General features: G+C 43.8%; 2 protein-coding genes across 5 annotated transcripts in view; both read right to left on the bottom strand.

Moving 5' to 3' along the window:
* LOC142814244 (uncharacterized) overlaps positions 1 to 8,182 on the bottom strand; it is a 52,982-nt gene extending 44,800 nt beyond the window's left edge. The window contains exons 1-2 of the mRNA XM_075892624.1: positions 8,090 to 8,182; positions 489 to 608 (exon numbers count right to left, since the gene is read on the bottom strand). Of these exons, the coding sequence (XP_075748739.1) occupies positions 489 to 608; positions 8,090 to 8,092 (123 nt within the window). The 5' untranslated portion in view covers positions 8,093 to 8,182. The remainder of the gene's footprint in view (positions 1 to 488; positions 609 to 8,089) is intronic.
* A 9,716-nt stretch (positions 8,183 to 17,898) lies between these two features.
* Positions 17,899 to 25,064, bottom strand: part of LOC119171917 (uncharacterized) — a 54,009-nt gene continuing 46,843 nt past the window's right edge. For 2 of the 4 annotated variants that reach the window (XM_037422805.2, XM_037422804.2), the window contains exons 11-12: positions 24,436 to 24,522; positions 17,899 to 18,131 (exon numbers count right to left, since the gene is read on the bottom strand). In XM_037422805.2, the coding sequence (XP_037278702.2) occupies positions 24,454 to 24,522 (69 nt within the window). In that variant the 3' untranslated portion in view covers positions 17,899 to 18,131; positions 24,436 to 24,453. Of the gene's footprint in view, positions 18,132 to 20,444; positions 20,545 to 24,435; positions 24,523 to 25,064 lie in introns of all 4 variants that reach the window. The other 2 variants (XR_012894881.1, XM_037422807.2) reach the window with 2 other exon arrangements.

Genomic DNA, 25,064 nt, shown 5'->3' with positions numbered 1-25,064 from the left:
TGTTAAGTGGACAACAATTGGCACCAACAATAAAAACAGGAACAATAGATCTGCGTGACGACGCATGTGAATTCACCGCGTTGTGCCGTTAATATATGATCAACTCGCGCGCTCCAAGGACTCCCGCACATTAGCATATCCGCGCGTTATACCACTGAACAAGGAGACGCGTAGAACCGTTATTGTTTAACACAGTGATAATAAGAGAAAACATTGCGGAAACAAAGATAAAACTGTCAAGGAAGGCGCATGTGTCATTGTGTTCACGCAAGTTACCCGATACAATCGTGCAGAAAGTTACTTAGAACAACCCCACCAGTGTGTTATGCTTTCTTATAACGCTCCTCGTCCGTGAAAAAAAATGCGAATGCGACAATTAACTATAGCGGTACGCATTCAAAATCAACACCATGCTTTGCGTATTTAAGGCCTGCAACTCTGAGGCTGAAGCAAATCGAATGTACGAGAAAGTGCGAGAGGGAACTCACGAAGGCCGTCCTGTCCGCATGTCGCTCGAGGAATCGTGCGATGTATTCGTACAACGAGCACTCCGGTATGGTGACGTCCGGGTAAGGAGAGTGCACGATGCGGTCTCTAACGAGAGACATCTGCGGTGAACGGATAGACGGCATGCTTTTTCGGTCGCTATGTTCTCTAGCCCCTGTGAACACTGCGCGATTGCTTGAATATACAAAACGGCAATGAAACAGGAGGAGTCGTTATAGTATATATTGAAGAAAAGCGAAAATTAGAAATAAATTGTGCGCTGTTTTTGCGCTATATACATGTGGGTTTGACACTTGCACCTGCTAGCGTGTCATTAACACGATATAGCAAGTGATGTGTACGAAAGACTGAATTGAACGAATGTCACCCACGCACGCACGCACGCACGCACGCACGCACGCACACACACACACACACACACACACACACACACACACACACACACACACACACACACACACACACACACCATTTCCCATGGTTTCAGTGGTCTGCTCCGTTCAGCTGCGCACCTGGCCGGAAGTGCATTTGTGCCTATTTTCCAGTAGGTGTATATCCGGCGGCAGCAAATCTCTGCCTCCCACAGCTGTAGGGACTGTCCGACTATATCTTATCAAGGCTGTAGTGGTTTAGGGTGCTCCAGGCCTTCCCAAATCCTTACAAGGCCACCCTTTCAGATCAGTATGCCGAAAAACAACCTATACACTAGCTGTGTGTGTGCGTGCGTGTGCGTGTGTGTGTGTGTGTGTGTGTGTGTGTGTGTGTGTGTGTGTGTGTGTGTGTGTGTGTGTGTGTGTGTGTGTGTGTGTGTGTGTGTGTGTGTGTGTGTGTGTGTGTGTGTGTGTGTGTGTGTGTGTGTGTGTGTGTGTGTGTGTGTGTGTGTGTGTGTGTGTGTGTGTGTGTGTGTGTGTGTGTGTGTGTGTGTGTGTGTGTGTGTGTGTGTGTGTGTGTGTGTGTGTGTGTGTGTGTGTGTGTGTGTGTGCGCGTGTGTGCGCGTGTGTGTGTGTGTGTGTGTGTGTGTGTGTGTGTGTGTTGCTGGTATAACTAGCATTGTCAGTTCATTAGTCTCTGTTGCCATGCCCAGATTTCTATAACTAGCAATGTGTGTCTATTAGTCTGTTGCCTGCAACAGGTTTCTAGAACTAGCAACGTGTGTCCATTAGTCTCTGTTGCCATGCCCAGATTTCTGTAACTAGCAATGTGTGTCTATTAGTCTGTTGCGTGCATCAGGTTTCTATAACTAGCAACGTGTGTTCATTAGTCTATGTTGCCATGTCAAGGTTTCTATAACTAGCAACGTGTGTTCATTAGTCTCTGTTGCTATTCCAAGGTTTCTATAACTAGCAATATGTGTTTATTAGTCTAAGTCACCATGACCAGGTGTCTATAACTAGCAATGTGTTTATAACAACTTGTTGCAGTTCCCAGCTTTTTATAACTAGCAATGTGTGCTCATTAGGCACCCATGCCCCCGTTTCTCAATGCTTAAACACACACCCTGCCAGTGTTTCAAACTCCGGTGCCTCTCACAATATTTGGTTGACACACGAAATCAATAACATGCGGATTCCCCTACGTCTAGCAGCCTTCACTGCGATTCCACTGTGACAACTCTTTGTATCACGCTAGTTAGCAGCTGTAAGATTGACAGCACCCACATACATACGTCTAGTGCTGAACAGTTTCGGAATGGGAGGTTAATGTACCCCGTGACACATGCAGGACGGAAATATTGACTTTAATAAATCAGCGAGAACGTACAGGACTATACTCACCTCGTCTTCTTCTTCTCTGATGGCTCATACCCAATGCAGGGGATTGCCTCCTATGCCAAAAGGTGTCTTCTTCCTCGTACAATTACTCATAGAACCCACCCTGTTTTTTTTTTTGTACAGCAATTATTCTGTTACCAAGCTATTTGCTGTATTGCTAATGAAAATTAACGTACATGTAAGAGAACTCATGTACTCTGCGTTATCACTTGGATATGTATGTGTATTGCGTTGATGTCAGAAAAGCTTCAGCCCGTGCAAGCCAGCCCGCCGTGAACAAAATAGTCCTTTACGCTGCCCATGTGTGACGGCAGACGCATAAAATGTCGGCAATGTAAACGAAAATGAAAAAAAAGGAAATGAACTGGCACAAATCTACGAACAGCCGCAACAAAATGTGCACAACTTTAGGCAAGAAAACATTTAGGGCGTATAGGTGAGTCAAATGAATACGTTTTGTGCGGCTACCCGTGTTCACACAATGTGTTATTCGAGTCAAAAGTGGTCGATGCCCTACACTATAATTTTGTGTATTCTTATTTATGTTTCAACTGCCTTGAAAAAAAGTGCGGCTATATCAACGCAATCTTTCATGAAGCTCTAATAACTGAGTCACAGTACTTGATGGATAGGCATACTGTTGCTACTACATCAAGTGGCCTCAAGGGCAGATAGCAGGAACCGTACGACTCGCACTCATTAACGGTCATAGCTTTTAAGCCTACAAACCTGGTAGAAAGACATACGTATAAAACATTTAGCAAGCAGGTTACCAAAATAAGAAGGGCAATAATAATTTGATATAGTTCATTTGTATCAGATTCTATACTTCCTCATCGTTAAAGTGGTGGAGGGGTGCAGTATTGTTTAAATTAAATTTGTTTATGCACATTCTTCGTTAACTCCAGTTACTTAAATAGCCGCTGTAGCTGGAACAAGCTATTGGGCAGCAACAACTCGTCCGATCTAGGTTGAATCCGCCGTAGTATAGATATGAGACACGACCGCTTGGAGCAACAACCACTACGAAAACATCAATAACATCGTCAACAACAAAGAACTAAATAATTCATGAAGAAAAAAAACGAAAAAATACCAACTACATTAAGAAAACTCATATGAATAAAATAAACTCTCCAGCCACTTTTGATCTGAGGTTTCTAAAGTTAAAATTAAAAACTAACAAAGTGCAGCGACGTTTCGGGACCGATTCGGTCCTTCCTTCAAGGGTGACTGTTCAGCCGGCTCCGAAGCTAACGACTTTTCTTAGCTGTGTCCCTCTCTCCATCGTCCTCCTTCCAGCCGTTATTGTTGCTGTGGTGTTTTCTCCATTGGTTCCGCAGGCCGTGCACGCATACAATCGGTAAGCTTGGGTAGGTTTTTAGTTGTAAATTTTAACATTAAAAACTTTGGGCTAAAAGCGGCTGGGGAGTTCACTTTATTCGTATGAATTTCTGCCCAGCCAGACAGATGTGTGTCGAATATTTTCACCTTCACATTGAGAAAAGTTTGAAGAACTTCTCTGACCTTGTGAGTCTATTTGCAGAGAAACGATGCGAAGATTCCAAAACTCGTATTTTTTTTTTTTTCGTGAGCGACCAGATGTGAGCAATCGTTGTAAACCTGCTGTTGAATCTAGGGGACTGGGTCAAATTCACGCAAGAGAATGTTTCAAACAAATATCTCTTTAAGTAAAAAATGCGTCGGTGCAGGATGAAAAGCAGGCGTTGAACAACGTAGCACTACATTAGACTGGCTGTTTTCAAAAGTACCGGAGGCTCTGAAAAACTTGTGTAGAATAAGAACTCAGGATTACTACTACAATATTAAGTCCAGTAAATGATAAGAAATGACGAAATGACTTGCATGCCTGCGCTATCTCATTCTAAAGCTTTGAAACAGTTTAAATCAGCACTTTTACACAGAATCAGAGCGCTCTCAAGCGACCGTGCACAATGTGCCATAAGTGAAAAATTGGACTTTTTTTTTTTAGTTCTGGCTTGCCGCGTATATGAAGCTTTTACGAGATATACATTAATTTTCTTCGGGGGAATGGGGGTCCACAGCTCTCCAAAGAAAGAGAGAGAGAGAGAAAGAAAGAGAGAGAGAATAAACTGTATTCGAAGAATCCGCGGTTAATCCTGGGTGGAGTAGAGCCCCACTGAGTACAATGATCTCCGAAGAGCGTTCACGGGTTTATTTAAAAATGAGTCATATACGCAGTAAACTCTCAAGTGTCAAATGACTTTGTTTTTTTTTTTCCTATACAGTGCAGGTTCTCGGAAACACTTCATGAAGCTACGTTTCCCCGCTACTGTATTATGTTTCTCAAAAGCCGCGGCCGCGCACGCTTCAATTACAGATCGAAGGCCTTCAAGGTCCTTCGTGCGGTGATAAACAGTTGCCTCGTACTAACGTTCTTGTGACCTTCACTGTTTCTACAAAAACTTTGGCTCTCTGAAACCACTAAAGGTATCTTCAGTTTAGCCCCACCGCAGTGGTCTAGTGGCTAAGGTACTCGGCTACTGACCCGCAGGTCGCAGGATCGAATCCCGGTTGCGGCGGCTGCATTTTAGATGAAGGCGAAAGTGCTGGGTGGCCGTGTGCTCCAATTTGGGTGCACGTTAAAGAACCCCAGGTGGTAGAAATTTCAGGAGCCCTGCACTACGGCGTCTCTCATAATCATAGGGTGGTTTCGGGACATTAAACCCCGCATATCAATCTTTAGTCTGCAATACTTTCGGGACCGAAAAGCGTAAGGACGTTCTTACGCTTTTGCATAATGCAAACCTTCCTCTTTTTTTTTTTCTTCCAAAAATCAACATATATGTGTGGATCTATGTTTGTGACCATATAATTGAGATCTTTGTAAATCCGTGAGTAGAGCTATCACAAAACTATCGATTCAACGTATAGTCTTTCCTAATTAGAAAAATCAACCACACGCGACACGGAAAGAACACAAAACCACTTCATGAAACCGCTTCGTATTGCGTCTCTTTCTGTGTCCAGTGTGTTCTTGCGGTTGATTCTTGAACTTTATTTATTTATTTCAACATTCGGGATGCTGAGGGCCGTGGTCAAAAAGCCTCTAATGGGCTTGACTGGGACCACGACCCCTTACAAATGGGCAGCATAGGCAACACTTTTATTGCAGTGACAATGTACAAAAATTTGAGCAAGCATAAAGCATAAAGTATAATAAGCATAAGCATAATAAAGCATGAAGATTGAAAAGTAATAAACTCAAAAAAATGACCGTAATTATTTCCTTAAACAAACGATATCAATAAAAGAGTGTAACAATGCAAGAAAAGAAGATCGCAAGATTAGCACCAAAGTAAAAAAAATAAAAATAAAAAAAATATATGGGGCATGTGCCCATACGCTTACTACACTTACAATCAGAACAGTCACTCAAATGGAAGACGATATGGCATTCAAGTGAAACGGCAGGAGGAAGCGCAGCATTTCTTTGCCGTAGTTAGTGCGCGTGCGTGGGATAAGCCATGTGTGATTAAAACGCGTGTTATAAAGAACTTTGCGGTGGTTTAGGTTGGCAATGGTTCCTAAAAGGTTGTCGCCTTTCAATCCTGCATGGTAGCGTTTCACAAGCATTGCGCGGTAGTATTCAGGTAGAGGTAGCAGCTTCATGTCGTGAAAATTGTTGATTCTCTGAAGTGAATCAACAATTGCCCTGCACCCTCATTTTTATATTTATAAGTAGTCCTTTAATAGCGAATATCGTCCGGTGGTACTTTTATTGTGTAGTACACTGGCTGATTCTCTTGTGAAGGCTCTCGACAACTCCAACCACCCGGGTTTCTTTGACGTGCGCTGACATTGACTTGACGACGAACGCTGTGGACGGTGAGTTCGAAACCAGGACATTTCGGTCAGAAGCCGAACGCCATTATCAGTGCGTCACTGCGGCAGCTGTATATAGTTATTGCGCCAGCTCTACCAATACATTGCGTATGTGCATTTGCGACACACACACACACACTCACACACACACACACACACACACACACACACACACACACACACACACACACACACACACACACACAAAAGAAAACATAGTACTATGAAAGCTAACGAAAAGCAAAGCAGCTTTATGGTGCGGTTAGCGCTCGACTATATCATTATTCCGTTGCAGAGTATTGTAATAAAAAACAAAAACTTCGTATTTTAACGAAAAAAAAACAAAAGAAAAACACGCCCCGCCGTGGTGGTCTAGTGGCTAAGGTACTCGGCTGCTGACCCGCAGGTCGCGGGATCGAATCCCGGCTGCGGCGGCTGCATTTCCGATGGAGGCGGAAATGTTGTAGGCCCGTGTGCTCAGATTTGGGTGCACGTTAAAGAACCCCAGGTGGTAGAAATTTCTGGAGCCCGTCACTACGGCGTCTCTCATAATCATATGGTGGTTTTGGGACGTTAAATCCCACATATCATTCAATCAATCAAAAAGAAAAACACGCAAGAACGACATTATCTTTCTTTTCTTTTTGAGAGAGAGAGAGAGAGTTTGTCGCTATGTTGGAGTTGACCTATATTCGTATTCAATTTATTTTTGAGTCGATACACAGTCTATATTTCCGTGTGACTACTCAGTCACGCATTCGTGCCGTTATATTAGACAGTCTTATCATATCAAACGCTTTCCTTTTTTTTCTGCTTCTGCCGCTGCTGCATCTGACCACCCGGCTTTACGCCCTTCGGCAAACGCTGGCTTGGGGCGCCGTCTCGACAGTACATCAAGTACAAAGTTAACGGAGGTACCAACTGACATCTATCTGCACATGTAACGTCCCGAGTACGAAACTCAATAACGAGGCGCGTCATAGCCGTAAGGCGCATTATTGGACATATTGCTACAAAGCTACAAACGTTTCATTTGCTGCGCGGGTTAAGGCCGCCAACGAGTCGTCCTTCTACCCGAAACGGACAACGCTCCACTCTTAAGGTTTTCCCCAATGATAAGCCTACCGACAAACGCTTCGACGTAACCGCTTAATAAGTATTACGGACGTATTAAAGGCGAGTGTCTATGTGCTTCGGCGCGCCGAAGTTCCGCCCTCTCTGTGTATGAGCACAAATTATACGTGAAGAAATGGTTAACCAATGACATCATTCATATAATCTATAAGTGCCTGTACTAAGGTAGTCTATGTCCAACAACGCTTAGCAGTAATCCTGTATGCATGCGATATTACTACCATACGCTGGCTAAAGACTATCGTTGCGCACAGCTCCTATCTATATTGACGATTACTTGGTGAAGACCAATATGCTGCAATAATCTATGCTTAACAGCACTTAGCAGTAATCATGTATGTATGCGATATAACTACCACACGCTGTCTAAAGACTATCATTACGCAGAGTTCCTATCTATATTGACGATTATTTGGTAAGGACCAATATGCTGCAGTGGTCTGTGTCCAAGAGCGCTTAGCAGTAACCCTGTATGCATGCGATATAACTATACCATGCGCTGGCTAAAAAGCTATCGTTGCGCACAGCTCTTATCTATATCGAATGCGTAGCACGTTCAATAAAAGCGTTCTGGTTCTTCAGTGGGAACGTGCCGTTTCATACGATGTCTGTGGTATCGGTGCCTGTTTTACGCAAAATAGTATTATGAGTGGTATCCTGTGGTACTGTGAAACAGGCACTGGTAATGACCGCATAGCATGCCTACAGTTAGCGCCGTGCTTACTTTAAACGAAAAAAATAAGCGAAGTCAACACGTGGCAAAAGTTGCCGCGGTTGTTGCCGTTGTAAAATGCGCCATTAAGACTCACCATTGAACGTTTTGCGTCTGACGCGGTGTGCCTGTGGGACAGGGCCAACAAGCAGCACGTGCTGACGGCCTCGTATAGTACAGCTCGTGCCAACAAAGCGGCCGCAAGTGCGCCGCCTGTACTTCAGGAACGGCGGTTGCGTAAGCCCAACGTGGACAGAAGGCTGTGAAATATAACGTCCGTCAACCGTCACCCGAGTGGAAAAGTCAATTTCCACATCAAAACTGTCTGGGTGGATGGATGTTTATGGCTTTAGCAGCTGGCCAGGATAACGAAGGCGACATCCTCTCAGATCTTTGCTCCGAATGTAGCTGGCAGATAACTAGCCCAGATGGAAGATGACTGTGACCGAATACTTCTGTTTATAGCTGCCAGCTTCTGCCGTCGTTTAGATGAAGAGAGCCAAAGCCTGACGTGGTCAGGACGACGGAAGCACTGCGAGAACAGTTATAGGTATAAAATGCGACACAAAAGATACAAGGCACATGTTTGATATCTCTCGCAAAACAGATAACGCCATGCGTTACAAAAAACCACGCACTAACACGTTTTCACTCATTCATTTCATTGAATACCAGTTTATTACATTGGCCATTGACATCAAGATAAACCAGAATCCACGATAATACAGAGAAAGTCCCCATTATGCCGTGACGATGTCACATACACATTTCAGAACACCACAGCGTCTTTGTCAGCTGCTATCTTTCTGAGCTCCCTCTTGAGAACTTTTTTCCAATATCAGTTCTTGGTAGGCTGTAAATGAAGACGATGTCACCGTGCAGGTGCATGTGGAAAGCCGCTTTCGCTGACAACGCAGAAGGACACATATAAACGCGTGTACGTTACGGCTTTTTCCGAGCTGCGGGGTATACTTTGTTACTTAATGCTCGTGTAAGGGACAGTATATGAGCGCTATGCCCATTGTGATCACTCAGTGGCCAGCTGAGCAAGAGGTCTGGGTTCAATTGTTGGTAGCGGCGAATACATTCCCATTTTGGACGCAAAGCAAAAGAGGTTCTACTACTCGGCTGCTGACCCGCGGACCGCGGGATCGAATCCTGGCTGCGGAGGCTGCATTTTCGATGGAGGCGAAAATAGCGTAAGCCCGTGTGCTCGCATTTTGGGTGCACATTAAAAAACCCAAGGTGGTAGAAATTTCAGGAGTCCTGCCCTACGGCGTTTTCCATAACCTTGTGGTGGTTTTTGGACTCAAAAGAGCTTCTATAAAGTACATTATATGCTAAAGGACTCTCCGAAACAACTATTTCGAATCATTTCTGCGTCCCTCATGACCTGTCAACAATATTGGACGAGAAATATTTAGTAACAGATACAGATGTAGTTACAGATGTAGTAACAGATACTAAATATGTAATAACAGATACGGGGGGGGGGGGGGGGGGTTAAGCCCACTGTTCGCCTATCTTACGCGTCTGATAAATAAACTTGCTAAGACACATTGCCGGGCTATTTGGTTGGGGTTCATCATTTATAAGGGTATAGCGCAACACGACAAGGACACAAAAAGAGAGACGCACACACACTTAGCGCTACACACACGCAGCGCTGTGTGTGTGTGCGTCTCTCTTTTTGTGTCCTTGTCGTGGTGCGCTATACCCTTATAAATAATGATAAATAAATATTGCGGTGGCGCATGAAGAATGGTGCTTTGATGTGTGTGTGAATAGATGTGAGTACAAACGTAAGCCGACATAAAAATGACCAAAAATGCTGATAGGTGAATAAATAGGTCCATTGCGAGGCAATTAGACAAACGCGGAGCATTCAGACTCACTCAACAAACCTACGTTCTGCCTATAGGGCTCACTCGCACTGACGACTCACTAAAGTTTTCTACCACCGGACTCACACTCATCAAAATATTACTCACCCAGATTCACTATACTCACGGCTCCATCCGAGTCCGAGTGAATGTAAGTTGGCTTATGAGCGAGTTTGCCGACCCATGTGGCTTTCGCTATAGCCATGCATTGTGCAGAAGCGCTTTAGGCTAGCACAATCACGTCTGATACATTCCATATGCTGTGAGACACGTGTGGATTTGTGACCTTATGACGCCGAGCTTCCTAGATGTTTTCTCCCGTAAGCTGCGTAAGTCGCAGAAAAGCTGGCACCTATATTTATAACCTGTGTACGCAGGCATGGCTGAGCGAGAGTTCGTCCTTTTTGCAAATCTCGTGTATGGGCAATTTTCGTCGCCTTTAGTGTGCGCATCAGTCTCCTGCATGAAAAGGAGGTGAGAAAGCACTTACAAAGGCGGTACTGTCCGCACACAGTCTGACGAGTCCTGTGACGTAGTTGTACATCGTGCAATCCTGTATCAGGACATCCGGGTACGAGGAGTGCAAGGATGCGGTCTCTCACTATAATACAGGAATATTTGAGAGCTCAACTGAAATGCTCGCTTCTCCTCTATGTGCACGGAAGCGGTTACCCTGTACTGCAACAGGTATATAAGCAAGAAAGCTTATAGTCTGTATGAGTGTTTGAAAAGAAGCGAGAAGGAATACGAGAGAGGCCGAGAGGTGATGACGTTTACCTTGACTTTTAATACAAGCCGTCCGTCAAAAAAAAAAAAAAAAGCGGTACCGTTTCGGGCGGCTGCAAAACCAGCAGTCTTCGGCATTAGCAGCAGCACGTCTTCTCAAAACACATGAAACCTTGCGAGTTCGAATGTGAAAACTTTGTTGCTTTTGCGCGTCTATCTGCATGAAGGAAGCAAGAATTTTTTTTTCGTTTGTGGCCAGTCACTCGTAAGTGACAACTGTATCTGTGAAAAATTCCCACGGTTACAGACCCGACCTTACAAATTTCCACCATCATCCGCTTGCTGTAAATACACGTACTCACTCAGCTCTTTTTTTTCTTCCTTGTTAATCCATTTCAGGCATGTGGTCATGCGCCATCAACCTGTACAACAAAAGTGCTGAGGGAAGACATCCTCAATTAGATATTAGACTGCATAGAACGACCTCATCAACCATGAATTGCTATGAAAAAGAATGGTATGAGCTTCGAAAATTATTTGGGCTTTAGTGCGACTGCACACTATACCTTAGCGTTATAATGGATCATCATCATTATCATTATCAGCCTGACTACGTCTACTGCAGGACAATTAAAGGCCTCTCTTATGTTCCACCATTCAACTCCTGTGCTTGCTGCTGCCAATTTATACCCACAAACTTATTAATCTCCTCTGCCCACCCAACGTTCTGTCTTCCCCTAACCTGCTTGCCTTCTCTGGAAATCCAGTTAGTTACCCTTATTGACCAGCGGTTATCCTGTCTACGCGCTACATGTCCGGCCCATGTCCATTTCTTCTTGATTTCAACTATGATATCCTTAACCCCCGTTTATTCCCTAATCCGCTCTGCTCTCTTCTTGTCTCTCAAGGTTACACCTACCATTTTTCTTTCCATTGCCCGCTGCGTCGTCCCCAATTTAGGCGGAACCCTCTTTGTAAGTCTCCAGGTTTCTGCTCCATAGCTGAGTACCGCCAAGATGCAGCTGTTATATACCTTCCTCTTGAGGGATAGTGGCAATCTACCTGTCATGATTCGAGAGTGCTTGCCAAATGTGCTCCACCCCATTCTCATTCTTCTAGTTACTTCAATCTCGTGGTTTGGCTCCGAGGTTATTATATGCCCTAAGTATACATAGTATTTTACAACTTGAAGTGCACTATTACCTATCTCGAAGCGCTGCTCTCTTTCGAGGTTGTTCTACATTACTTTCGTTTTCTGCAGATTAATTTTAAGACCCACCTTTCTGCTCTCCTTGTCTAACTACGTAGTCATGAGTTGCAATTCGTCCCCTGAGTTACTCAGTAATGCAATGTCATTGGCAATGCGCAGGTTACTAAGGTACTCTCTATTCACTCGTATTCCTAACTGTTTCCATTCTAGGCTTCTGAAAACATCCCTAAGCACGCGGTAAATAGCATTGGCGAGATTGTGTGCCCCTGCCTTACACCCTTTTTGATTGGTATTCTGTTGCTTTCTTTATGAAGCACTATGGTAGCAGTTGATCCCCTGTAGATTTCTTCCAGGATGTTTATATATACTTCATCGACGCCCTGATTCCGCAGTGTCTGCATGACGGCTGATATTTCTACTGAATCAAACGCCTTCTCGTAATTTATGAAGGCTATGTATAGTGATTGGTTATATTCTGAGCATTTCTCTATTACCTGATTGATAGTATGAATGTGGTCGATTGTTGAGTAGCCTGTTCGAAATACTGCTTGTTCCTTTGGTTGATTGAATTCTAATGTTTTCCTTACTCTGTTAGCAATTACCTTTGTAAATAGTTTGTATACTACAGAGAGCAAGCTGGTCGGCCTGCAATTCTTCAAGTCCTTGTCTTCCAAGACTGTTGCTTTTCCAAGACTCTGGTACTCTTCCCGTCAGGAGACACCTCGTAAACAGGGTGGCTAGTTTTTCTAACACAATCTGTCCTCCATCTTTCAGCAGATCTGATGTTAGCTGATCCTCACCAGCAGCTTTGCCTCTTTGCATGCTCTCCAAAGCTTTTCTGACTTCTTCTATCATTAGTGGTGGGGTGTAATCTGGGTTACTGCCAATTCTTATAGTATTAAGGTCGTGGTTGCCCCGGCTACTGTAGAGATCTCTGTAAAACTCCTCCGCTATTTTAACTATCCTATCCATATTGGTAGTTATTTTGCCTTCTTTGTCCCTTACTGCATACATTCAATTTTTTGCCTATCCCAAGTTTCCGCTTCACTGCGTTGATGCTTCCTCCGTTTTACAGAGCGTGTTCAATTCTCTCCCTGTTATACCTTCTTACGTAGGATAACTTACGCTTATTAATCTATAATGGATACCGAAGCCGTAAACGCGAGAGGCCGGATAGGGATTGCAATCAGACAGGTGCTGAGAGGAAACAGGCCAGCACACAATTGTTACTGCAGAAGACTGGAAAATAACAATATTTAATAATAATAATGAATTTCAACCATCTGGTGTTTTTTACACGCATTTACATCGCACAGTACACGAGGCTCTGCCATTTCGTCCACATCGAAATGTGACGCCGCAGCCGAGATCGAACTTGCGACCATCGGTGTCTGCAGCCGAGCACCAACAACACTGCTCAATCGCGACGGACGCAGACGACTCGAGAATTCTGCTTCTCTGCTGGTGTAAATTCTCGGCAGCGACCTAAGTTCCGAATGATCTTTCGTTTTGGATCTTTTTCCTGAAGGACAGACACTATATGGGGGGGGGGGGGGGGGGGAACAAAGAAACGTGTCTGTAATTGTGGTCGCAAGACGCTTCGTAAGGTACGCACGATATCATCGCCCTGTAACCCGGTATTTGATAAAGCTCTTTGCGTACACTGGACACGCTAAAAACCTCTATTGGGATCTTTTAAGAGTGCCGGTTAGCGCATACGGTAAGCACGCAAATACTAGACAGTAGACAGTTACAGTTTAGCGTTAGCGTGATACCGTAGGTTAAGGGAATGGCGTTACCGTGGAGCAAACGTTCGTTGTGGGCAGCGTCTTATAGTTTAGTGGGATAGCGTTTACGTGCCCCAGATGGGATGGGTGCGCCACTCATTAGATGGTAAGTTAAACTGAAAATAGAAAGAAAACGAGAATGTTTGGCTATGCCACCGCGCGAAGCATTGTTAGAAGCTTATCTTAGTGATAATAAAAGTAAATAAATATGAACCACGCACCAAACTCGAAAACATCTACGTTGCCGATTTGTTTACATCGATCTTGTAGTTAAGCCTAGGCGTGTTCAAAATGGGAAGCTATCTCAAAAACTACGCCAACTTATCCGTAATACTCGGTCATCGAAGCCAACTGAAGGCAAGCGAAGTCACTTTGAACAGTCGTTTGCGGCGGACAAGGTGAATCTTTCAACAACAACGCCAAAATCATTTCGAAGCGGGCGTCCAAGAGCGCCGCCATGTTTACGTACACTACGTACACCTACGCTACCACGGTAACGTGAAATCTGAAAAATAGCGCGCGTACGGGAAGCTGTACAGGTGACGTATGTATCTGCGCATGCGCACTTCGATTCCGGTATCACGGTACACTCGGTATACTATTACTCTCTAGTTATAGTACACCGGGCTTAAAAGGATAGAGGGCTCACCACGATAGCGGGATCAAAGTGCGCATATGCAGATACGTACGTAACCCGTACCACTTATCGTACACGCGTTATGGTGGTTCTGGGACGTTAAAACCCACATATAAATCAATATCATATCCTTTCAATCCCTCCTTACCCCCATCCCTTGTGAGATTCTGTTGAGGTGTCGCACCAGATGGAGAGAGTTACGGGGCTCAGTTTTCTCTTGTAACGACAATCTCAATATGAAATAAAGCCAAGTGCGTCACCTGCTAGACATCCTGTCGGAGTTCAGCCAACCATTTTCTCTTTTCTAATGTCGATCGTTGCCACTGCAGTAAATAACACGATGTCGGCCATACACGCAAAGCGCACAGAACGAATTCCCTACAAGTGTTTAGCACATAGTTCTTTTTTTGCTTTACTTCGGAACTTGCTAGTACAGTCACATTCTTTTTTTTTTTGCTTGTAGCAACAGCAACATAACAGGATACCATTAAGTGATGTCGGATAAATCGTATTCTTCACGCGCTAATATATGTCAGGCAAGGTTTTTTTCTTTGTTTGTAGGAACGAAGCTCCTTAAAGGGACACTGAAGTCAAATAATTTATGTCAGAGTGAAAGCTCAATGTATGACATCTAAAACGACAATATTAACAACAGTACCCTACTTAGCGAAATTAAGGTAAATGCATAACACAAGCGCCGCAGGAAGTTATTTTCAAAATGATCTCGATGACATCAGAAGGACCGCCTACAATTAATCACTAGTAATCGATCTAACTGCCATAAATAAAGAACCTTCCGTGCATCAAGAGACGCAATAAATCTGCTTGTTCGTTTGTTTGATTCATGAAAAAACAAAAAAAAAAAAACAACCACCGGACGTTACTATGTGAAATGGCGCGAGTTGTTCAAAAATTTAATTTTCGCGTGGTTACACGGGACAGGTGGTGCTATCTAGCGGGGCGCAGTCGAAACAAAAGCGTCTGCGATCTCGAAGCCAATGGCGGGAAATTGATCAATGGCCGTTGTTGCTGCTGTGGCTCCAGCTGTTACTAGCGCAGTAAAGCCGGGCAACGTAGTGCACGGCACCAGCGACGCGAGACGGTCCGGTCGATCCGCTTCTTGAGGCGGGTAATTTGAAATGCGCTAACCCGATGCGGAGCACTGAAGCGTGGTTTTATTTCGATATAGGCCCTTCCTTGGCACGAAAGTAACACTACTAGGTTTAAGGACCGCCATTTCAACAATTAACGTCGGCTTAATATTGGGCTTTAATGTCCCTTCAAGGCGTGGGCTAAGCGTCCCATCGTAATCATATGTAGCCACTTCTCATTAGTTCTTGAACCGGCCGTAGAGGGCGGTACTTGTACACATAATATATATGGCCTGTTCAGAGACATTGCGGGAGCGGCCATTCCAGACGACTGGCATCGGGGCAGAGTCGGGAACCTCCAAGATTACCGACCACTCACAGTCACCAGCACCATGTACAGGCTCTTTACCCATGTGCCTAAGGACTGGATCAGTGGCTGGGCTGAATCTAAAGGGCGGCTGGCAGAACGGTTTTCACAGAGGTCAACAATTTGAGGATAACCTTTTCGTCCTGACACAGTGTGCGGAGATGGCCAGAAAAGAAGGGCGTACGCTTCTACGCTGCCTCATGGGTGTGGAGAAAGCTTACGACAACCTTCCACATGACATCCTGTTCACACGCCTGGAGACACTGAAAATGCCGAAAGAGCTGCTGGTGACAGTCAGACGCCTATACACCGGCAATAGCGTCATTGCACACTTCGCCAATGTAGAGATTCGGCCAACAGGCGTCTCCGTCAGGGATGTCCGCTTTCGCCGATTCTATATCTGCTATACGTGTCGGGCATGGAACAAGCATTGCTCGAGTCCGGCCTGGGGTTCCGTGTAAAGTATAGCACAAGCGGAATCGATGAAAATCGACGGCTACCTGGCTTGACGTCTGCGGATGATGTGGTCCTAGTGGCGGAGACCTAAGCGGACCCGCAGGCTCTCCTGGACATCTGTGCAGCAGAGATGACTGAGCTGAGACTACGCTTCAACGCCAAGAAAACCAAGGCTGTACCGTTCGCGGGCAACATGGCTGAGGCGGCAGACCTCAAGCTAGGAGGTGAAAGCATCGCCACTGACACTGCCTATAATTACTTAGGCGTGCTACTGTGTTCCGAGGACAGTATATACAGCCGGCAAGAAGTCCATCTCCGCCAGTATAGTAAAAAAATCCCAGCATATCCATGGAGTGAATGATGATGAGCGGGGCAAAGCGTCCATCAGTCCGTTCACGCTTTCGTTCATCAGTTCATTTTTGCTTCCGTCCATCCGTGCATCTGTCCCTCCATCCCTGCATTCGTTCATGCGTCCGTCCAGGCGTCAGTCCTCTCGTGTTCGTCCATTCGTCCGTATCTGCGTTTGTCCGTCCATCCATGCGTCAAACAGACAGCCGACAGAGGACGCGGCCAGCGGGTGATTCATGGTTTGCCGATAAAAAGTATGATACGTGCAAGGCGGCGGCAGTTCGCGCTCAACGACAGAACCCCAATGTGTGTGCGCGAAAAAATAGGAATGACGTTACACGAAGACATTGGCGATCGCGTGTGCGTCAGCAGCGCCGTACTCTAGGGGGCACAGTGTAGTAAACTAGAAGCCGCTCTGACGCGCGCGCGCATTCAGTAGGTCGGCGGATGAACAAGGCTGCAGAGCGGTGTGCGCGCTAGGCGGCGGCAGCGGCTCGCTCTCAAAGACAAAACCCCGATGTGCGAGCATACAAGGCTGAAGCGTGCCGTGAGGCTGCACTGTAACGCTGACAAGATCCTGATGTACGAAAACAGGAAATGGAAGCGGCGAAGCAGCGGCATGCGGACCCAGCTTCACCCCCCTCTCCACCATTCACCCCGTGGATATGGTGTCATTTTTTTTTCAATATGACCTTCCCTCTATTGTTCAACTCAGCACATTGACGTACAACATAAAAAATGCGCGAGAATGCCTAGTACCACAAAACTTATTTATTGCTCGTCATAGGCGGACAGTAAGAGGGAAGGGGGGCTGAGGGGCTTGATTCATTTGATATGTGGGGTCTCAAAACCACCATATGATAATGACGAACGCCGTAGTGGAGAGCTCTGGAAATTTTGACCACCTGGGGTTTTTTAACGTGCACCCAAATCTGAGCACACGGGCCTACAACATTTACGCCTTCATTGGAAATGCAGCCGCCGCAGCTGGGCTGAGGGGCTCGAGCCTGGTGCCTCCGAGCTGCATCATGAAGGCGATTTTTTTTTCCATCTGCACGCTGGGCTGCACCAGCTATACCAAGCCAGAGTTAAAGAATATGCTGATGCGGCGGCCAGATGCGGCGGCCAAACATCTACGATGCGGCGGCCAAATGCCTTTTGCCGACAACTGCAAGAAGTCACACTGTTCTGTCACTGTGCACGGCTAGCAAAAAAAAATATAAAAAAGAGCAGCACACAGAATTGCACTTACAGGAGAAGCAAGCATTTACAAGTGCAACTGAATGCCAACAGAAGTGCAGAAACAAATCCTTTACTGCACTTGCCAGAGTGCGAAAAAGATAAAAGGCATGGGAGGTTATTTAAAAAAAAAGCCTCACATGTCTCGGTTGGCCGTTTGAATAAGATGAATAAATCATTTATTTTTCATTTATACACACTGCAGACCACAATCTTGGTCTTAAACCAAACAGGCGAAATTTCACTAATATATTAATAAGGCACCATGCCACAGTAAAACAAAATTGTTGCTATGAGGCTCAGTCGCCGCACTGAAGCTTCTGCAGACAATATATCCGGCCAGCTGACTACTAGCCACCCAGGATTTCATTTGGACGTTATGGAAGGCGTTCACTCTGCAAATAAAAAAAAAATGAGCACATATTAGTGGTTTTTTTTTTTTTTGCAGGCACCACAATCATAAACAACATGAGACCATCATATTGTCTTTCAGTTTTATGCAGGTGCTATGCTACAAAATGGCAAGAATACCCTTCGTTTTCCATCACAATGCATTTCAACCTCGGTGCATAGCGGCTTTTGTTTTGTTTTGCCACCTTTGAAGGCTCAGGTCAATACACCAAGACACAAATTACAATGACAAAATCCAATATATCTAGTTCAACCCACCCAAACTTATCACATCTTACGGTAATCAAGATATTTTTGTGGAGTGCCAAATAAATATGTCCAATATGGGACATCTGCAGTGCACTTCATGCAAAGTTTACTGTGCTTAATTAACCACCTAACAGAGCTGTATAGCACTAAAGATTAGAAAAAATTTGTTATTAACTATCTGTATCTTGAAGAAAATGCCTTCATCATTTTACCTTTATGCCATATAATTACAATAAGGTCTGATGCCTTCTTTGACATAATCAGTAAGAACAGTAATGTCCGATCAACATATTTTTCCTGATTGAAGTGATGATATGGATATTGTTAGGGGAACTGTACAAGGGTGCGGTGAAACACTTATTCACAGTTTGAATTAATGTATTACATATATGCATAGTATCGAGCTACGATTTTTTATAGGCCTTGCAACAGGGATGTTACAATGGTTATATGAGGGGCGTTCATAATGTCCGTATTATCTGCATGATGAAAAACAAAGAAAAAACAAAATTAGAGTAAAACGTTATCTTTCTCGCCATATTCTTCTCCTAAAGTCACGCACTGCTAATGACAATGTGCGAGCCTGCCACAAACCATCGCAACAGAATTTAGAACAATACCTATTGAGAGTACACAAAAAACTCAACTTCAGAGTTCACTAGTGCACTGTCCCACAAATGTTTCCCACACAGTGCACTCTTCAGGCTAGGATAGAAGAAGGAGTCTCTTGATGCGACGTCAGTTGAATATGAGAGGAGAGGTAATATTTCGCAGCCTAGGGAGGTTGCACACGTCGGCCATGCCTGTGCAGCGTGACTGGGACTAGTTTTTTTGGGCAGTGCCATGTTTTGGTGCCCCAATAGCGTTGCGTGGTATTATAGAGAACAGGTGTTTTTTATTTCACTAAAACTAGATATACACAGACTCATTTTTATGACTATCGTTAAATCTTTCGATATGCCTATCCAACTAATAATAAAAAGTTTGAATGCCTACTGTACTTCCTACACCAGTTGCAACAGATCTGTGTTTGAAGGTAGTATACATAGTCTGGCAGGCAAAATTTTTTGCTACTGCAGTTGATCATTCTGTACAAAAGTAGCAGCACCAGACAGCCACCAAAGAGAGCATGTAAAGTGTTGTCCAACTATAGGTGAAACAGGGAACCACAAAAACATTTCTTAGACAGATATAGGAGAACTTGAACAAAAATGACTACTCCACCACTTAAACCAAGAATAATTCACCATCCCAACAGAGGCCTTGAACACAAATGCCTGAACCCAGAAAATCCAGCATACAAGTATTCCCCACAGTAGCACCACTTCCACCAGTAAGCATATAACATCCAAAGAGAGCCCTTGAGAGATAAACATCACAGTAATGACATTCGAGTTGCAGCACTTTAAAAATGAAACACATTTCAAATACTTGTTGCAAAGACATGTCTCATCCTCCACTGAGTTGGAGGTGGTGCATGACTACCTTGGGACAGCGCGTAACACACCCTTCCAAACTGGTTGGCAGACATCCTTGTTCTTCTCTCACCTCTCAAGACAAACTACAAGACATTCATTTTGTGTGAAATAAAGTTGCTTCAAGGCTGCACATGTTTAGGCAGACGTTTTAATGTACACTCGCAGAAGGCAAAAGGCTGGCACCAATAACACTATTGACATAATTTGATATAAAGCTGCGCATGGATATAATGAAAATGTGAGCAGCACGCACCATGGCAATCTATGGTTTCTCAGTGCTTTTTGATAACACCCCACTCTATCAAACTTCCAAACTGTCAGCCAGCTGCAAGCAACTGCCATAAACCATTCGATCAGTGCCATCTGTGGTATTTTCCAGCAGATGTCTCCGTACTGTTTCCTTGCAGCAGCAAATTTCGGGAGTGGAATTTCGGACAAACAAGTTTTGTTATTCAACAAAGGTCTGAGCACTAAACAGTAATAAGATTACTAGTTTTATTGATAATTTTAGCATAGTGAAGTTGGCAAGATCTACATTTACCTGTACACATTTTTGTAATATAATCTCACCTGGGATAATTGCAAAACAGCATCCCAGCAAACAAACCGATTATGGTGGCCTTGAGCGCTTAATATAGCTGACGCAGACACCACCTATGGCAAAGGAACTCTAAAGGCAAATAACAATTTACGTCAGTGAGAGAGGTCAATATTTTGAGAATGTCTAAAACATCATTATTAAGGTAAAATGTCAATTTAGGTAAAATGTACAATACTAAACACGCCACGAGTGAGACATTTTGAAATGACCCCAATGTAGTCAAAGGATCAGACTCCATTTAACCACTAGTAATGAAACCTGTTGAAATTAAAAAAACATCTTTGCATTACAACACGTAATGGAACACTGCATCTTCGTTTATATTTGATTGAAATAAAAAAAAAGAACTGCTCGACATTACCACGAGAAATGGCACGACTCTTTCGAAATGTCTCATTTTTGTCTGGCTAGGCTGGGTAGGTGGTGTCATCTAGCGGAACCCTTCTGAACCAGGCAAGTCCAAAATTTTTATTACAGAAACATCGTAGATTCTACTTCTTGTGTGAATGCGTTGCAGCAACGTAATTATGAATTTGTTGCCTTTCTAATATTATTTTTGCTCCAAAACGCTATGCAAACACAAACGAGTCTATGAGTATGGTTGCACAAAACATCACACGTTATCGACACCATCATCCAGTAACCCTGCATTCCTACAACCTTTGGCGTATGTCGGCGACCGCACAGTGAAGGCGGGCAACGTTGGGCAAGGCAAGTACTACGTCAGAGAGGCCCATATTCAGGTGGGTGGCTCGAAATGCCTCAACGACATGAAAATCGCTATAACATGCTGTTGTTTTAAAATATGCATTTTCTTGGCACAAAAGTAGCCCTACGGGGTTTCCGAATCGCTATTTCAGCCATCGACGATGACTTAATATTTGCCTTTAGTGTCCCTTCAATAAGCAATACAAAAGTAATGAAAATAGAATTGTGGTAGCACTTATTATTGCTACTGCCAAAGCCTTACGAACGCTGAGGGTAGTGCTGATGAAACTCCATGACTTCCACATAGCTACCTAAATTGCAAGTACAAAGCTTGAGTGTAGTATGTATTGAATGGCACCCACACGTCCATGCTTCAAAGAAGCCAAAAAAATGAATGAGAAAGAAAACAGATCATGTATCAGCTACCTAAATGGGGTGAAATCTTTTGTAACACGTACAAAAAGTACACTGGAATAAAATTTGAGCTACATACAGAAAACGTTTTAATAGCCATTAAAAGGATGACCTCATGAATAAGAGTACCCTTACCATGCCATTATTGCTGCAAAATTGATTTTGTGCACAATGTGTTGGAGAAAAGAGCTGAAAGAGTCTGGCCAATTGCTGGCAGCAGCAGCAACTTTTTTTAATTACTTAACAAATGCGCCTTCCACAGATTAGATATAGACAGCCGACACTCTGTTCACCGCTATCAGTGAAGTAAAGAAAATATTCTTTCATTCTCTCTCAGCTTCCCTGAACACCACTCTCGAGTATTCCACAAAACAGCCATTTATGGCAGTGTACACTGCTTTTTCGTTTTCTTTCGGTTTTTAAATGTCGCTTGGTAATTAACAAGTCCTGCTAGTGCTAGTACGTATCTGGTTATGCACTTTTTTACTTGAAGAGCTGTCTCCCCTGTATGACTGTACTGCGTTTTTATAAACTTATTTTTATGCGTGTTACATGAGGGACAGAGGACAGAAAAAGTTTAACTGTTGTGAGAGCATACAATCCTGGGCACATATGCGTGAATGAATATGCATTCTTTCATGCATACTACACAACAGTGCTCATTTCATGCCACCTGTTGTAACATTGACACTTTTGCCGCTTTTTTGTGTTTTATGTTGCCGGCCTATTGCGCACGTGGATAATGCTTTACGCCAACCCCGTCAGAATGCGTGAGACCATTCCACACTATTTTAGGATCATTCGCTAGGTTTGAACATGCTGACACGAAGAATTGAGTTTATTGTCCAACGAACGCGGCCGCCAGTAATGATGCTCCTACATGTATAAATGCCAATGCGCCTTCCACAGATTAGAGTATAGACAGCAGACACTCTGTTCACCGCTATCAGTGCCAGTGTGAGTTGCTGTAGTCTGACTCAGTTTTCCGAACACAAGTTCGGCCAAATGTAGCAGACTCTCATTAAATGGAACCTGAAGGAACCAGAAAAATATGCTCCATTTAGCAGGAGTTCTGTTTACTGAAAGATAACGGGGCTGCAGCAAAACAAGCACGACACCAATTCTATCAAAGGCAGTTGTTGTTTAACAAATTACTGAGAGTCAACATTAAAGTTTATTCGTTGATACGCCGACTGTTTCCTTCGTCAATGTCACGACTACGCGACAATATTTTCCTTCTAGCTGGTTTTAGTGAACACGAAAAGATGAGGCACTGGTTTATTTGCGCATAAGCTACAAAAATTGATGATCTTAACAATTTTTTTAATGCATCGATAATACCTACACGTCTAGTGGATACATGTCAATAGTTTTCGAGGAGATGCATCACACTACTTGTTCTTGCAGATTGGTATGCGACACATGCATTTGCCTGCAATTTTTCTTATCCTCTGATATACGGAAGGAATAAAAACATTTTGCTTAACATTAATGGCACGCAAAGCCAGCAAAGAGCTATCACCTGCGTTGGCAGTTGTACGATAGTTTCGCAGCTTACAGCCTCGTAATGCAGAACATCCGTCTATTATTCACTTTCGACATACAGACTCTCCGTAAATAGAAATCCGTTAAACAGCACTGCTTCTTAAATGGAACACCTACCTCTGATATCATTGGTTTTGTGCTTATTTTCTGCCCTCTTATTCACTTCTCCATAAACAGAACTCCTATTAAAGATCCACTAAAGAAGACCAATGACTTTGTTTGAATTCACAATGTTCACTCTGAGAACGCCAATGCCATATGTTTCACTATTATAGGTTCTTTATTAGCGGAGAAAATCAAAGTAGAAGTTTCATTTTTAAATTTCGTGCCAGAATCTCCACACGTAAGGAGAAATTTCAAAATTGACTTTAGATGTTTTTGTGGCATTGGCTGGATGAAATTTTCTTAAACGTTGTATGCTAAGTACTATGGCACTCACAGAACATAGCTTCGAAATTTCCCACATCGCTATGTTTGGTACGAGGATCTTCAAGGTGGCGTCGCCACCTGCATTTTCTTTTCGCACATTTTCTCACTTAGTGAGCGTCATGTCACAGTAAGGGTGGTGTTTTCGAGATTGTGAAATTGTACTTTACTAATACGCAAAAAATCGTTTTGCTGTTTAGCGTTTCTTTGAACGTAACATATTGTTCTGGTCCCTTGAGGTTCCATACAATGAGAGCCTATTGTACATAGCTTTTGTATGTTGTGTGAATAAACGATACGAATGCTAGTGCCCAAACAAAACAGCGGGCAGTTTTCAAGATTTGAAATCTTGCTGTACATATCAACCTGCTAGCGTATTCTATACAAGACCTGAATTTCGCAGGACTGTACGTTTCTGACTCAAAATGATAGGTCCCTGATAAAGGCTCTACCTAGTAAGTAGCAGCAAAGTTCATAACATACAATTACCATCCTTTATATACTAGATAGCGAATTTTGTAACTAGGCACACTAGGAGTTTCTGCCAACAGCACGTAATGAACAGATGCAGCTTAAATATTCCTTCACTGCTGGAGTGACTCGACAATGTTACTGATCAGAGTGACTGGTACTTTAATCTATGGCTGCCCTGCATGTAACAGAGACCGGGAGAATGTTGGAGTAAAAGCGAACTTGCGGATAAGAAAGCAAGAATAACCTCACATTTAAGGTAGCGTTTTCCTCCGCAGGCAAGTACTCCCACAACCGGGGCATATTACAAAAATCAAAGCGCAGGTGTGCAGATGATGCGGGATGAAAGGCAATGAAACAAACAGGATAACATTCGTACCTAGCTGGAAAACTCACCAGATCGCAATACGGAAGTTAAGAGCAAGTCGGCTTGCCTCCTTTCCTCTTCTTCATGCGAGCCTTGCCTCGAGAAGGGGCATGTGGCTGCAAATGTTTTGGGCGATTCTTCACAACTAGACAGCATTTTCTGATAGCCACCACTACAGCGCTTGTAAGTAGCTCAAACACAGCAGCTAACTTGAAAAGCTAAAGGCGTGCTAGCGTAAAAGCGTGTGCCACAACAATAGTGGCATTGTTACATTATGAACACTCGGCATATCTATGCGCAATTATGTACGATTGTAACAACATAAATTCTCATTGCCCACACCTTGTGCCAAGATGCATAGATACTGCAATAGTACACTGCAGACAAATATTTCTGCAAAGCAAAACTAGCTGCCAGCTAAGCCAGATAAAGTCAAACCCACTTATAACAATACCGCTTTTAACAATATATTAGTTGAACAATGAGAAGCTGCTGCAGTATCAACTTATGCATGTTTTTTATGGAGAAATAACCCACCCGCAGCAATGCTCCCGTTCGGCCAGATAATAGTGACCGTGCCAGTTTAACGATAAATTCTGGTGCTGGGTATCCGTGTTAAAAGGTAATAGACACAAATACCCTTAAAAAAGAAGAAGGA

The sequence above is a fragment of the Rhipicephalus microplus genome, chromosome 4 (genome assembly GCF_043290135.1).
Source record: "Rhipicephalus microplus isolate Deutch F79 chromosome 4, USDA_Rmic, whole genome shotgun sequence".
Lineage (NCBI taxonomy): Eukaryota > Metazoa > Arthropoda > Arachnida > Ixodida > Ixodidae > Rhipicephalus > Rhipicephalus microplus.
Note: the sequence above shows the minus strand (reverse complement) of the source record. Positions and strands in the feature narration are given on the sequence as shown.